Consider the following 14907-nt stretch of genomic DNA (forward strand, 5'->3'; position numbering starts at 1 on the left):
CAAGCATTAAATTGGAATCATGTATAAGTATATTGCATGTCTCAGAAAGAACTTGTTCTTCCTTAGAAGCCACCTCAGCACTACAGCAGATGGGCACAGGCTTTGTGGCTAAAAGCATGGAGACAGACAGAGAAGGAGAGAGAGAAAAAGAAAAAGAAAGTGAGAGAAGAAAGTTGCTTACTGTTTCGAGGCTTCTCCTCATCCATGCCTTCATCTTCATTTTCTGGATCAATATCTTCTGCTTGAGTTATCCAGTCTAAGTATCCCTTCAGATCCTCCTCTAGCTGCTGCTTTTCCCGTAGCTTCTGGAAATCGCCTCGAGCCTTGGCCTTTTCTCTTTCTTTGGAAAACTCCCTAGCAAGAGGGAGGGAGGGACAGGACACGGGTGGAAAGGAGGAAGAGATGGAAGAAAAACAATGGGTTAGATTGATTTCCACCAGAAAGTCTCCTCAGTCTGTGTAGCACATCCAGCTGTTTCTATTTTCACCTGACAAACACATGTATGGAGCACCCTTGCTGTGCACACAGATGTAAAACAGCTGGAGTGTCCACATATCTATCAACACTTAGGAAAAGACTGATACCTTTTTCAAAACTTTCCTTCTCAGCATTTGATTGACAATTCAAATACAACACATATGTGACATTTATGTACAATTTTGTGTACAATACCAGAAATTTTCTAACATTCTGTAAACACTTTATATTCTCCATCAGTTATCTACAAATGTCTATATGAACAATGGTTAAAGATGAACTGTTTGACAATAATCTGACATCTGGAGAGTGAGCTGGTGGCTCTAATTTGTAGCCAAGTTTCAATCTGTGTTGAAGGTTTTATATTTCATCACAACCAAATTTAGCTAGTTAAAGTGTAATTAATGGTACTCACAATCCTGTACACATTTAATTATGGACAATTTCACCCACAGTACTGGAAAATATAGTTAAAAACTCAGACCTCAAAGTTTTGCCAAAGACTTTCAGCATTCGAGGGTGTTATCTGACATGAAATAGATTTTTCAAATCTCACACTGGGTGGACAAATGCAATAAATTTTGGATAGATGAAACTAATAGATTCTGCCAGAAAGTGGACAGGGCAAAACATTTGATGATAGTTGCATGAAAGAACTCTGTTGGGAATATAGACTTAAAACAGGGCATATGAACAAGAATTTCCTGTTGCTTTGTTATGATCCTGGTTCTTGGCTTTGTCTTCTTTTTGGCTGCAGTGCTGTTTCTTCTCCTCTTTCAGCAATAATTTTTTTCAAGAAATGCTGACCTCCCTTATTTAGAGACTCATGTGGTTCTAAACCAGGTTTTAACACTTGTATTTTAAAAAGTAAGTTTAATGATTGTGAAAATTGCTGGACCAAGAGTACTTAAGCATTGTCTTATATCTGCTGAAGCAGATCACTACACAAGACACACACAGCAGATAATACAGGCCACTCTTTCTAGGAAAAGAGGTAAAGCCATTCTCCCCAGTGCATTATCCATTACTGTTGCTGCAGACTGTCAGCAATGAATGGATTTAAGAAAATGCTACTCCACTTGGCATTTGTCTTAGGTTTGCTCCTGCAAAAATGAATCTACCGCTGATTTTGGTGGCATAATATTAGGATAATGAAAATCCTAGCCAAAATGTGAATTTTGTGAGTGCCACGTGGCTGAGGTGGAGGTGGGTTTCTAACAGTGATGGTGAGGTGCTTTCCTCCTGTCTGGTCCAAAACCTGCTGAAAGACTTCCATGGACTTCACAGGCTTTGGATCAGGTTTTCAGAATTCTGAGCTGTGCATGAAACCAGCACTGCAGCAGGATCAAAGCAGGATGATCCCTTAATTTCTACCAAAAAATGTGACAATGAATGCCAGTGTCATCTGCACCCCTGCTGCACTGCTGAGGGTTCAGGTCCTCCCAAGGAAATGTGATAAAAAAGGTGGAGGTGAGGAAGAGAACCAGTGGCTTCTCTGGCCTGAAGTTAGTCCACATTCAGCTCTGGGTCCAAATTCAGCCTCAAGGCATGGAAAAAATGAAAAATCAAATTTTCTCATACTGGGAGTGATATTTTGTTATTTACAATATAAAAGAAACAAATAAGCCCAACAATAATAATAAAAACTGCACAAAGATTGTTAGGAAAAAATCCATCAGTGGTGGTTATATTTTCTGCTTCAGTAACACCTTTCCCCTGGGTCTGCTACACTGCTGTATCCAAATCAATAAATTAACTCTTAAAAAAATAACCACCGAATGAATCTATGTATTATTAAGCCTGTTTGTTAAATCAAATTCCAATATTTTGATTTTCAGCTCGTAAAGTATTATTTTAGAATCTAAAACAAATGGGTCCGATTCTGAAATGGGCTGAACCTAGAGTTTTCTAACACAATGCAAAATACTGTGATTGCCTTGTGTAAATGACCTGCAATTCCATGTCTCTTTCCTTCGTACAACACATGACACTCCACATCTCAAATGACTCTCCAAAGACAACTGGTTTAAATTGTCTTAATTTCTATGCTCTACTAACACTAAACCATTGAGAACAGGTGGCTCAGGAAATTGCTACTGCAATTCAAACCACCTCCCACGTGGGCAAATGTAGTTCACAATCAAGAGTTCCTATCAGTGGCCATTTTCCATCCCATGGCAAGGGAGCTGGTGGCCTCAACCCAGGGTGTATTGCAGGCAGGTGCACACATTACTGCTGCCTCCAGCACAGCTGGCAGTAAATGGTCACTGTTTGCAGCTCCAGCAGGCAGGCCAAGGACCAAAGAAGCTTTTGATGGAAGTGCCATGTTCATCTAGAGTCTTCTAGTCTTTTTGCTTTCACAAAAAAGGCTGCACAATCATGGCAGGGTGAGGTCAACAAAGGCTCACAGAACTAGCAAGCAATCAGTCTTTTTTCAGTGAAACCAAAATATCAGAGTGGGTGAATCTGATTGTTTTTACCACAATTCAGTTTGTTTCACTTTGGTTTACTTCTCCCAGAAAATTATAGAAATGTCTGCCCATGGGAATACCAGAGAGGAGAGTATTCTGGAGAGATGCTTTCTCTGTGTGAGGTTAGAGTGGGTCAAGTTCATAAACACCCAGCTCTGCATTATGTGCTGTTTCAGAAGAAAATTTCTCTTTCCTATCCCAGTGATGGAATTTAGGTTATTCATGCTGATATGATTTCTCACATTTAGAGGCAAGATAGAAAGTGAGCAAAACAGCAGAATTCTAACAGTTCAAAACTCTTGCTTACGACCGAAAATGGAGCACAAGGCTCCAAATCTCATCCACCCTGAGAAGTACACCAAGGAATGGGAAGGGTTGGAAGAGGAGACAGAAGATTAGGAAAAATACCTGAAAGGTCACAAAACCTGCTCAAGGAGGAGCTACAACCATAGCCAGCCTCCTGTTCACTCTGACCTCTTTCTTGGCAGTAAAAGCATCAAAAGCAGCCAACTGTGAATTGCAGGATCCTCTCAAAGCAGAAGAAACCTCTGTTCTGCTGCCCTCCATTTGCCTTAGGCCACTGCTTGTTTGGCCTGTGTCCTGGGATTTGGATCAAAATATAAAGGAAATGGGACTCTATATTCTTAGGTGTACTTGTCTGAAGGTTGAACCCCCTCTGCCTTTTTTTTTTTCCTCATTAATTAACTGAAACAGATAACATAGATGTGAACATCTCTGATCTCAAGTGACTTCTTATCACTTCTCAGAGCAATGATGTGGAATTGTTTTGCCTGGGCTTGGGGAGGTCTACTATGTGATCTGCTGACTGGATATTCCTTTGGAGTACATGAATTTTATATTGTGCTCAACCAAGTCAAGAGGAGATTACAGCTTTGCATTTAAATCCTCTGACATGCTATTTAGGCTAGTATGTGATTAGTAAATTCACCAGGACCATGAATGGATGATATACCTGAGGAAAAACAAATTACAAAAGAGCTCTTTCAGCAGACCAAAATTCAGCATTTCATTTTGCAGGTGCAATCAAGGTGTCTTTGTGAGTACAATTAATTACACTTATGTATTCAGAAGTGATTACCCTCCTCCCCCCAAGCTAATCTGTCATTTGTGAAGCCTACCTACACAACATGCCTGCTGAAGCTCCTGAAATAGATAAATGGGAAAAAAAATCAGAGATGCCCAGAATGGATTTTCAGAGATAACCAGGAATGCTGCTTTGTATCTAGAACAGACAGGTGGATCATCAGCATAGATCAGACTAATAGCAATAGCAAGTCTCCAAGAGAAAAAGCTGAATCTGCAAAGTGAAGACACTTTGTAACTCAGCAGAATTTAGAATTGCTTTAGAAAGTTAATTGTTTAAGAACTGCTTATATAGACCAAAGAAAATTTGGAACATTTCTCCCATAATTTCTGTGTTTTTTCATGGATGCAAATTCTCAAGTTTCTTTTTACTTTTCTCCAGTTGGGGACATTTTTGCAGAAACAGTGCAGCTGTCATAACACTGTGAAGACAGCCAGAAAGAGTGACTCACAGCTTAAACAAGGTGAACTTCATCTTTGGTTTCAGTTCCCTCTACAGACTCTTTCCATCTCCTACCACTAACTGTGGTGGTTTAGCTGCAGTATGGCAGGAGGTGGAACATTTAGGCCTCAAAACATTTTTTGAGTTGAAAATGAAAGAGAGAGGAAACTAAATTGTTAATTATGCACAGGCACAAATCCATTTGCAGGTAAATTTAATCAGCAGTGCTTCAATACTATGCACTCCCCATGGCTGGGCTCACAGGCACTTTTTATCCAATCAGATGCCATATAATCTTTAACAACATTTCTATAGGGTCCTTGAGTGCCCTATAGAAATCTGTTCTGATGGAACAGATCCCTTTCCCTGTCAGCTGATCATCATCCCCCACCAGTGCCGACATCCTTACCTGCTGGGCAGAGTATCCACCTGGAGGAATGAGGAGTTTGTGTTTCAAAACTGTACCAGGGCATCACTCTCCAGATATGCAAGCACAGACTATTGCCCAACACTTCACTACTGAGGATTTTCTCCACATCTCCATTATGGTGTGGAAACCCTTCTCCTTGCAGCAGCTGTCACAGCGGCTAGTCTCCTTCAATGGAGTCATGAAGACAGAAATAATATCTCCTGCAAACCTTCTATTACCTGTCCCTTTGCCAGATGGCCAAAGGTGGATCTTTTTCCCCAGTCCCACTGCTGCCCTTCCTACCTTGTTGGCCCAGGTACCTAGGACATAATTTCTGTGAGGCACCAAGTCCTCTCTCCTGCTCAGAGATCATTTTCCCCCTCTTTTGATCAAAAGGCAAGGGACTTCAGGGCTGCCTACTCAGGCAACAGGTACAGGCCCTAATGAAACTCATTTAGAGCTCATCAAAGGAGGCAGGATGGTAGAAACAAAAAGAGGATGCATAAAAGTCGTCATACCATATTTATCCATGTACACAGAATGTCTGTAGCCCCCAGTCATGCCCAAATATGGAACTAGAAGCCTAATCCTAGAAGATTTTTTTTTTTTAAATCTTACAAGGAATGTTTGCTGGCTTGATTCCTTAAATTATGTGTCTCCCCAGGGGCAGTAAAGTTTTTAACTACTGGGGACAATACCCATTGTTTTTAATCAAAGCTACTAAAATGATGCTTTGCAGTGAGGGTTGTACTGCAGAACTGAAATACAGCTAAATGTCTGGATGTCTTAAAAATGCTTAAACACTAAAAGGACTTCTCCTGCTTCTCTGTTCATCCTTGGAAAAGGTCAGAGGGAAATGATCTTTTCTCCCTGCATCATGCCAAGTTTGCAATCTGCACAATAGAGAAGATGGGCTTACTGAAGAAGAAACGTGCCCAAGACTCTCTCCAGGGAAAATAGTCTCCTGGCAGGCTGTGCTTCAGATGTTCTAAACAATGTGAAAATTTCTCCTGTGAGAAGACATAATTTGGCAGGAATCTCATCCTACAGATGTAAAGGGATTTGTCTCATGCTCTCATTCCTCCTTCATTCCTACTGACTCTTCCAGAAATTCTACTATAATCCCCTTCTATGGTGCATGGATTGCTTTGCCCACAGGAGAGCACCGTGCTGTCCTCTTCCCACAGTGTACAGGTAGAGGAATGTGTTACAGACAAAAAATTGTCTTATATTCCTTTGATTTAGTCAAAAGACTCCTTCTGTGATACTAGGAATGCTGCATTTTGCTATTGGCACAGCAATACCCTAGGCCTTCTCTTAAGGTTCTTGCGATCAACCCACCACTGACCGTTGTTTTGGTAACCAGAGAGTAGGAATAGAAATACAAATTTTTAAAAATAAACAATAATAAAACATTTTCCTGGTACTGCTTACCCGCTAAGTACACCGAGAACCAAGTTAAGTACAAAAAATGACCCTATGATGATTAGTGTAACAAAATAGATCCAGGGCCAGTCCCTTCCTATGGCATCATTGACCTGGAAGAGTGGAATGATAATTAGTGAGACAAGCTCAGATTCTGAGCACTGCAAGGCTCCAGCCAAAGAGATCCCAAGTCACCAGCAGTAAGGTTCTTCAATAGCCAGTTTTCTGGAAATTTCTGACAGGTTGACATAAAGAATTTTGAAGGCCCTGAGGCTGAATTTCTCTGTCAGGGAATAACACCGCTTTTGTTACCTGTATTGTTATTTGCAATATTTGAACATTTTTTCATAGTATTTCAGAGCTGATGTGAAGCTTCCTTGGATTCAGATTTTTAATCCCTCTGAAAGTATCCTGGTGACAGGGAAGAACCCTTATTATGGAGTCTTGCCCTGTAGCATTGGAAAAAGGACACCAAAACTGTCAGCTTACCCGCTCAACACACCAAGAACCAGATTTAGAACGAAAAAGGATCCAAAGATGACCAGACTGACAAAATACACCCATGGTAACTCATAGCCCATAGCGTCCTGCATCTGGAAAGACGAAGGAAAGTTAGAAGACAGAGAGGGAAAGCAGAAATGATTAGGCAAAGGAACAGATGGAAAGGTTTGTAAATAGAGCCTGTGGTTGGTTTACACGTAATCATACCAAGTGTTTCTCTTTGTTCTTTCTGATGTGACCACTCCTTTGATTGTTTTTTTTCATCTATTTCCTCATTGACCTATTAATACAGCCTAAGATATAACAATGTGCCCTACTGGCACTTCCTTGGATGCTCAAAATTGTGGACTTACTTTTTGGAATTTACTTAAAACACCACAAAGAGTCCACCCCATGAATTCTAAACTTGGCTGCTCACATATATGACCCTCTGCTGCCAGGGAAAATACGTCTGGTTTTTGGTAGGCATTGTCACAATGTACTGTCAGATCACATTTACTTCCCACGTGCAGCACAGGTACCTCAGAGCAGGTGGGAACTGGGCAAATACTGATCTTTCTGTGTAAATCTTCACAGTTTACCACAGTGAGGACAGTAGCTTTGTTCCTTCAAGGAAGGTCTTTTCAAGGCCCACCATGTGGGTCTTGTGTTTAGATAAGACGATAATTGTGTTTAGATAAGATGATTCACTTATCTAAACACAATCCCTTCACAACAGAATACTAAGAGAATCTGAGAGTGTAAACTGAATGACATGGATTTCACACTACTTCAAGCATCTCTACATGAAGCAGGCAGAATTATCTTAGCACCAGAACCTGTATTATATGAGGTCCAGTTCTAGCCCATAATAAGATCTTGTACATATTCTAAAAGCATCTAGTATATAAACACTATTTCATCTTGAAGTCTCCTTCAAAGTTCAAAATTTTGGAAAGTTGCTGGATACCTTAATAGAAACTCACTTTCATAATGGTATCAAAAATACCAGAGTCCCTTCTTTACTCTTCATAAACAATTATCTTTGAATCCAGAAATAGCATCATTAAAGAAACAGATGGTGGTTAACATTTTCAGGAGCACTAAATTGATTTATGAACATAAACTGCAGAATTTAAAGTACCTAAAGGCATAAAGAAATCTACATTCCTTTGTTTTCCACTCTTTTGAAAATTTTGTCTTCTCTTTCCAGGAAAATGCTCTTTCCTTTGCAACCTAAACATTTGTTGAATCACAGGAGAAATATCCTTCCATACATGGACAATGAGACACACTTCAGGGGAGGTAATTTCACTCAAGATTCATAACAACTCAGGAAAGGAATTTCAGACCTTCAATAAGACAAGGCAGGACAGTAACACTAATATAATCAGTTCTTTGTGGACGGAAGCCCATTATCCATTTTTCTTCCAAAGTAGAGTCACTAAAGTTCTTGTCTGGCAATGGTGCACAGTCAGTGGACTGATCTAGAACTCCATCTCAGGGCTCCTTCAGCTGTGACTGAACTGAAGTAGACTCATTAACAAATAAGCTTAAAATCTGCCTCTGTGTAAACAGTTCATCAGCTCCTTCCTCACAGGATAAACACATTTGGTGGGCAGAAGAGTACCTGAGATGCTAACAATCCCTAAGCATAATAAACTTCTCCCCTTTTTATAGTTTTGCAGGATTTTTCAGTTAGTTTATAACTCATACTAATTACTCTTTATGCTTGCAAGCCACATTTCATCCCATGTGACCAAAAAGTAGCACCCCTGGTGTCTGCTGCACATCAGGGCTTTAATGAGAACAAAGCATCCTCAAGTATAAAGATGGAAGCAAAAACTCACCTGAGATCCCAGCTGGGAAACCAGGAAGGCAAAATGTAAATGCCCAAGTTGGAATTAAGTAAAGAAATGAGGTTTAACACCCTCTCTCTCCCCTACAAAGAACACCAATATCTATTTAAAGCAATCTGCACAAACAATGAGTATGGATGACATTGAAAAACTACCATAAGAATTTGCCACTGTGGGCACAATGATGAATTGACATCCCTCTAATTATGATAGATGGTGATAAAAAAGCCTGAGCTGCATGGTATTTATCTGTCATCAGTTTGGGATTTTTTGTCAGCTGGAAAAGTAGAACTTCTCAAAGCTGTGGTACAAGAGAATTGTAAAGAGCAAAAGCCAGGGAGCCAGGTACAGAGGTCATATTCATGTCAGGAGAAGGACAAAGAAATTTCCAGATGGCAAGAAGCTTCCACCATGTCCTGGTAAAGTATATAACTAGAATATAGTGTACTCTGTTATTCCCAATGCCTGCACAATTGCATAACAATTGCACCAGCTAGCATCAGCACAAATTAGTCCTGTAAAGCAGACCTGCATTCTGGTACAGCAGAACATTTGGGACTTCTCAGACTGAAAATTTCAGAGGTCAGCTTTTTATCTCCTTTTTATTGCACATTTATATACATAACAGAGAAGCTGAGGGGCAGAGACAGCAAGAGCTTCTCAAGCAGAGAGAAACTGCCAGTATTTGGCAGCCAGCTGAGTCTGTCTCTGTTGCTGGACTTCCCTAGGTTTGGTGCTCTCATGTCTTTTTTTCTTTAGTAGCAGGTGAGATTGTTCCTGTGGGACTGACCCACAGGTGACAGAAATGTATGTTATATGATCATAAGTGTTTGTTAAATTACGTTAAAACCTCCCTGCAATAAGGAAACAGTACACTGTGAAAAACAGCTGCAGGAGAAATGCAGAGAAATGGGTCGTTTGGTGAAAGCTGGGGGAAAAGAATAGGAGTAGACTTACTCAAAGCAGTAACAGCAAGGCCAGGAGTGTTGCCTTTTGCACCCTCCTGAGTGCAGAAAATTAAGTCTGCAAAATATATTTTGTACTGTTGCCTCCAGAGAACAGGAACTGACTGAGTTATAGGTTACCTCTCCAGGATGAGCAGCTCCTGGTACATAACTCAGTTTTGTGGTGCCTGAGTGCAACACTTCTCCCTGAGTGTTTACTACTAACCCTAGGAATCCCAACAGAAAAGGTAAATCATCTTCTAAATTCACAGTTCCAAACAAAGACTATAATATCAAACATTTGAGGTCCAAATTATAAGTTTCAGTCCAGGTGATTGCAACCCGATGCCAACTTTAGCACGTGTGGAACAATAGTTACATCAGCTGGAAGCTCAGAATGAGTGGGAAGCTGCAGATTGTCATTTATGGAAATAATTCTGCTTTCTGAGTCAAAGTGCCCAACCTCTCACAGCTCACATCTCAACACTTACATGTCACTATTCTCAACAGTGAGGAAGCTGGCACATTTCAGAGCATTCATGCATCATCTCAGAGAGCTTGGAGATAAGGATTCCTTCTCATTATTATTTCCTACATACTCTGGCACTGTGGGGACATCATTTGGCTCATTATGCCTCAGCTTTCCAATCTGCAAAGTGGGAAACCACCCTGCCTCACTGGGTACTGTCGGAGAAACCACTCAGTTTCGTGACAAAAAGAAGTCATATCTGAGGTCTGCTGGAAGAGCTCCATCTTTGCCAAGCACCCTTAACTGCTCTCATGCCTGAGCATTTCAGCAAAGGCTTTTCTCTCAATACAGGTAATCACCTAGAAATAGCACCAGGGTTTTTAATTCTGTATTCTGCTCATCTCAATTACTATCAGCAGTTTCAGTAGGGGCAAAGGAATTAAAGTCTTTCTTAATAGACCTTTGTGCCTCTGTCTTCTGGTTCTTGAGAAGACACAGGTGAGATCACATTGGCAAGGCCACAGGAGACATTCATGCATTAGTTGTTTGGTCATTTTTTTTCTTTCCCAGGGATAATAGTCTGGCACATTTGCAAGTGTCTCATTCCTTACACAGGCACCATAGTTCAAAGACAATATAATGTAACTATTACCACAGTGGTCGAGCATCACCAAGCACAGGCTTTCAGTCACTTAATGGGAGGGGTAGGCACAATTCACTAAATTCTGCTGACTTTACAAGTCACACACTCACACCCTGACACTTTGTGGTGAATGTCTTTCAAAAACAACAGAGGGTCACAGGAAAAGTTTAATCCATCAGAAAAGGGCAGCTGGAAATCAGTCAAAGGAAAGCAGCAAGCTGAATAAAAAATGAAATCTGCCTTGTTCAGTGCACAGTGCTGGAGAGCTGCAGCTTAATGGAAAGTAAGTTAGGGCACCTGAGCTACACTTCTGTTCCTCAAATAAATAGTTAATTGATTTCTAATGACTATAAAATGGTGTGATAACACTTTTTAAAATGCTAGTACTACAAGTATTCTATAATGAAGCGTAGTATTCTATAAGGAAGTGTATAACCTTTCACAGAGTAACATTCATTGAGAGGAGCAGCATATTTAATAAAATTAAAGGGCAGCAAGTTTGGAAATTTTGCATAGAAATGCTATTTTCTATAACCCATCTGTGGAATTTACTGCTTCAGAAAACAACCTAGCCAAAACTAATGGCTATGGCCAGTAGGAAGATCTCTAGCTGAAACCAAGTGTTTCTTGTGACAATCTAAAATTGGAGATTATGGGGAGCAGAAGACAGCAGAAATAATGACTTAACTGTCATTAAATCTGTCCTCCATCTTGAAGACTTTGTTTTGAAAACCATCTTTTTCAGGAACAGGGCTTAAGCACCTTCCTAACTTCTGGGATGTGTAGAAGTCATTTCCTCATCTCAGATCAAAGGCTACTGGCAGGTAGAGCTCAGGGGATGCATAAAGGGCCATGCAGGTATTGATGAGGGATTGGGATATTTATCATTGATCAAAGAGGTTTTTCTTTAAACAAATTTTCCTTTTCCACCTCCTCTTTCCTTCTCTTCCCATGAATATTTGGGTGAATGCATTTCATTCACACATAACCTCATGGAATGAAAACTTTAAACTCTACTTTTTTGCCCTTTTTTTTTTTAATAGGATAATGTGCAGTGTTGCACTGTGACAGAAAAATGTTCTCTGCCATACTTTTCAGTCAGAACTTGGGTCCAACTCCAATCATAATAAATAAATAAACATAATAAATATCTAATATATACAATTGTTATAATTATACAATAATAATTATATAGAATTATACTATAATAATTAAATATAGTATGTTATCATATCATATATTTATAAAATAAACAAATGATAGTGCTTTAGTCTTCAGACCTATAGCTAGGTTGACAATATTAAAGAAAAAAATATCCATATCATAGACAGGAGGCAAACCCTACATCTCAGACCAGGGTTATGTGACCTGGGAAGTAGAGTAATCCTACTCTCATACTATTTTCTTTGGCTTCCATTGTATTTTCACATTGACTTCGTGATCATTAAATCTTTTCTTTGTTTCTGAAACTTCACTACTTTTGAAATTTGCACTCATACAGTCAGGGAACAAAAAAGATGTCATAAATCCAGGTGATCCTTCAGAAATAATTAAGGTGGGATGAATTTCCTACAAAGTGTCTGCATACATCTGTCCAGTGAAGAAGCCAAACTTTGAAAGATCTACCTTTCCTCATGCTACACACATTGCATCAGCAGAAACAGATGAAGAAGAAAATATTCATCCCAAATGAGAAAAATTATATTGCTGGCAGCTCCTAACAACATCTAACTAACAACAGTAACTGGTGACAGCAGGATTTTTGAGGCTGCTCTGCAAAGAAAAAAATATTTTACTCAACAAAACAATATCTTCTGTTTAACTTCTCAACTGCAGAGCAGATTTGGGCTTAAAACCCTTGGTTCTGCAGTACTTTGAGTCTTTATCTTGAAAGTTCTTGGGAGTTATCAGAGGACATGTGATGAGAAGGTTTGACTCCTGTCTTTCTCTCAACTTCTGCTTACAGATCTGAGACATTTGGGAATTGTCTCATTTGGTCTTAACTTGTATTGGGTAATAGGATTGGGACTATTGAGACTGTGACACAAATAAATCAACCCCTAAATATGCAGAAATTTAGTGTTGTTAGCTCTGGTAATGAATCCTGTACATTATGTCTTTATCTGATTTCTAAACTGTACACTTCTTATGTTATAATGGGGCTTTTTTATGTAATACTTGTGATAATTATATTAACTATGCAATTTTTAATGTATTGTAAACCTTGCTGCTTTTAACAAGGAAATTGCTTATTATTATTCTCAATTTCTAATTTTACAAATCTGTAAATGCTTAAAAGAAGCCCCAGAAATATGTCAATGAGGTGATACAGAATTAAAGATTGAGTAACAAGAGACACAGTACTAAAACTGACTTTCTCTGTATGATAGGCTCAGTAAGCCAACTTTTTCCAACCTGTGGGGCAAGCAATGAGATTGTTTCTTTAGTACTGAAATCCTGCATCCCCTGAATCTGCTGGTTTGTTTGGAGCCTGAATGGTGCGAGATTGCTGTGTATCATGTCAATAAAGATATGAAAAAGTCATACTTTTACTTGATAAGTTCCTGGTTGCTCTCCACATACACTTTAAGTAAGTTATAGATACAACATACATTCATTTGACTTCACCATTCAGGAAAGGAGCAAGGAAGGATCATATTTCCTATTACCCAGCACATATCCTAAAAAGTGGGTTTAGTGCATTATTACATAAGCATGCAGATTCCACCTTGCAGATCCTCCATTATGTAAAATCTAATTAATTGTCTTTGCTTGGTTGGTTTTTAATCCAGCAATCATGTGTGTGCATAATTCAAGGCACATAAATGAATAATTCCAGTGAGGCCAATGGTCAATATTATTGTTACCAGTAGAAATGAGCTGATATGCACAAGTGCTTTGCTTGAATAGGCTGGGGCACAGAACTGGGAGGAATGTATGATTAGGAGTTAATCTTCAGAAATTCCTCAGGAAAAAAATGGAAGCTTAATGTACATAGTGACTAAAAAATGACAAAAAACATATAAGCATTTCCATCTATAAATTTGAATGCATCATGAAAAGTATTATCATCTTGTTGACCTGGAATAGTCTTTCAGATGTTCTGAGTCTTTAGGACAGGTGAAAAGGAGTGGGAAATTAAGGTCTCAGAGCTGACTCAAGAGAGAGAGATGGGGTAAAAAAATGACAAAAAATCCTAATTTGTAATAAGCAAAAATGTAAAAACTAAAATAAACTAGACTTACTTTTAATGACTTAGGAACAATGGCTTAAAACACAGGCAAAGGACTCCAGATGTCTTTGCTCTTAGTCTGGGTAGAATTTCTTGCTAAGCATCAACACCCTAATAATCTTAGAGGGACTCTAAGCCACAGTGACTCCTGAAGACTATTCCTAAATTCACATTTGTAGCTGGTGCTGTCAGATGGATGCAAAGGAGACACCAGAGAGTTCAACCCAGCTTCAGTTTGAACAGATGACAGTCAAAGGAACAAGCAGCACTTGATCAGCTGGTCCCATTTTTACAACCACATTTCTTTTGTTTTGAAGTACTGAAGGAAAAAGGAAATTTTAAGCTCAGTTGTATTCTCCAAGCTCTTAAGGCTCTACTTACTGTGTTACCTCAACCATGGAATTTTACAAACTCTGTCTGTGCATTCTCTAGGTATATAGAAATACCTATAACTTTTTTCAATGCCTTCATGAGAAAGGCAAGACAGAGCTGGGTGAAGACAAGGGCACAGGATCATGAACCAGGGCAGAGAATGCTCCAGACAGGTTATGCTGCTATAGAGCCACTGTAGGATAAAAATGAATAATTTAGGCAAGATTCATCACATGTTGGAGAAATAGGAGGACAGTAGGAAAAATAAGAGGACTCCAATGTTTAGCTTGGTTCCCCAATCGTTCTGTATACTCCATAGAGAAGGAAAGAGCAAATTAAAATTTACTCTGAGGCAGAAACATTGGCAATTTGTACAGAATTCTCTGCAGGAGCTAAATGAAGCCATTAACTGAGAAAGGACTGCCTTGATGAGGACAACAGAAACATCAAGATTAATTTGCAACAGAGAACCCTTGAGAAAGAATCAAAGAAACTGCAGCAATGGAAGATGAGTCCAGAAGAGAGAAGGGGAAGGTGGCAGATAGATCTGAGAATGGGGAGTTTGCAGAGATTCTTTCTT

General features: G+C 39.4%; 1 protein-coding gene across 1 annotated transcript in view; it reads right to left on the minus strand.

Moving 5' to 3' along the window:
* The window catches only part of CACNA1C (calcium voltage-gated channel subunit alpha1 C), a 458666-nt gene that overhangs the window by 140198 nt on the left and 303561 nt on the right, over positions 1-14907 (minus strand). The window contains exons 8-9 of the mRNA XM_030959315.1: positions 6338-6441; positions 182-354 (exon numbers count right to left, since the gene is read on the minus strand). Coding sequence (XP_030815175.1) covers positions 182-354; positions 6338-6441 — 277 coding nt within the window. The remainder of the gene's footprint in view (positions 1-181; positions 355-6337; positions 6442-14907) is intronic.

The sequence above is a fragment of the Camarhynchus parvulus genome, chromosome 1A (assembly GCF_901933205.1).
Source record: "Camarhynchus parvulus chromosome 1A, STF_HiC, whole genome shotgun sequence".
Taxonomy (NCBI): domain Eukaryota; kingdom Metazoa; phylum Chordata; class Aves; order Passeriformes; family Thraupidae; genus Camarhynchus; species Camarhynchus parvulus.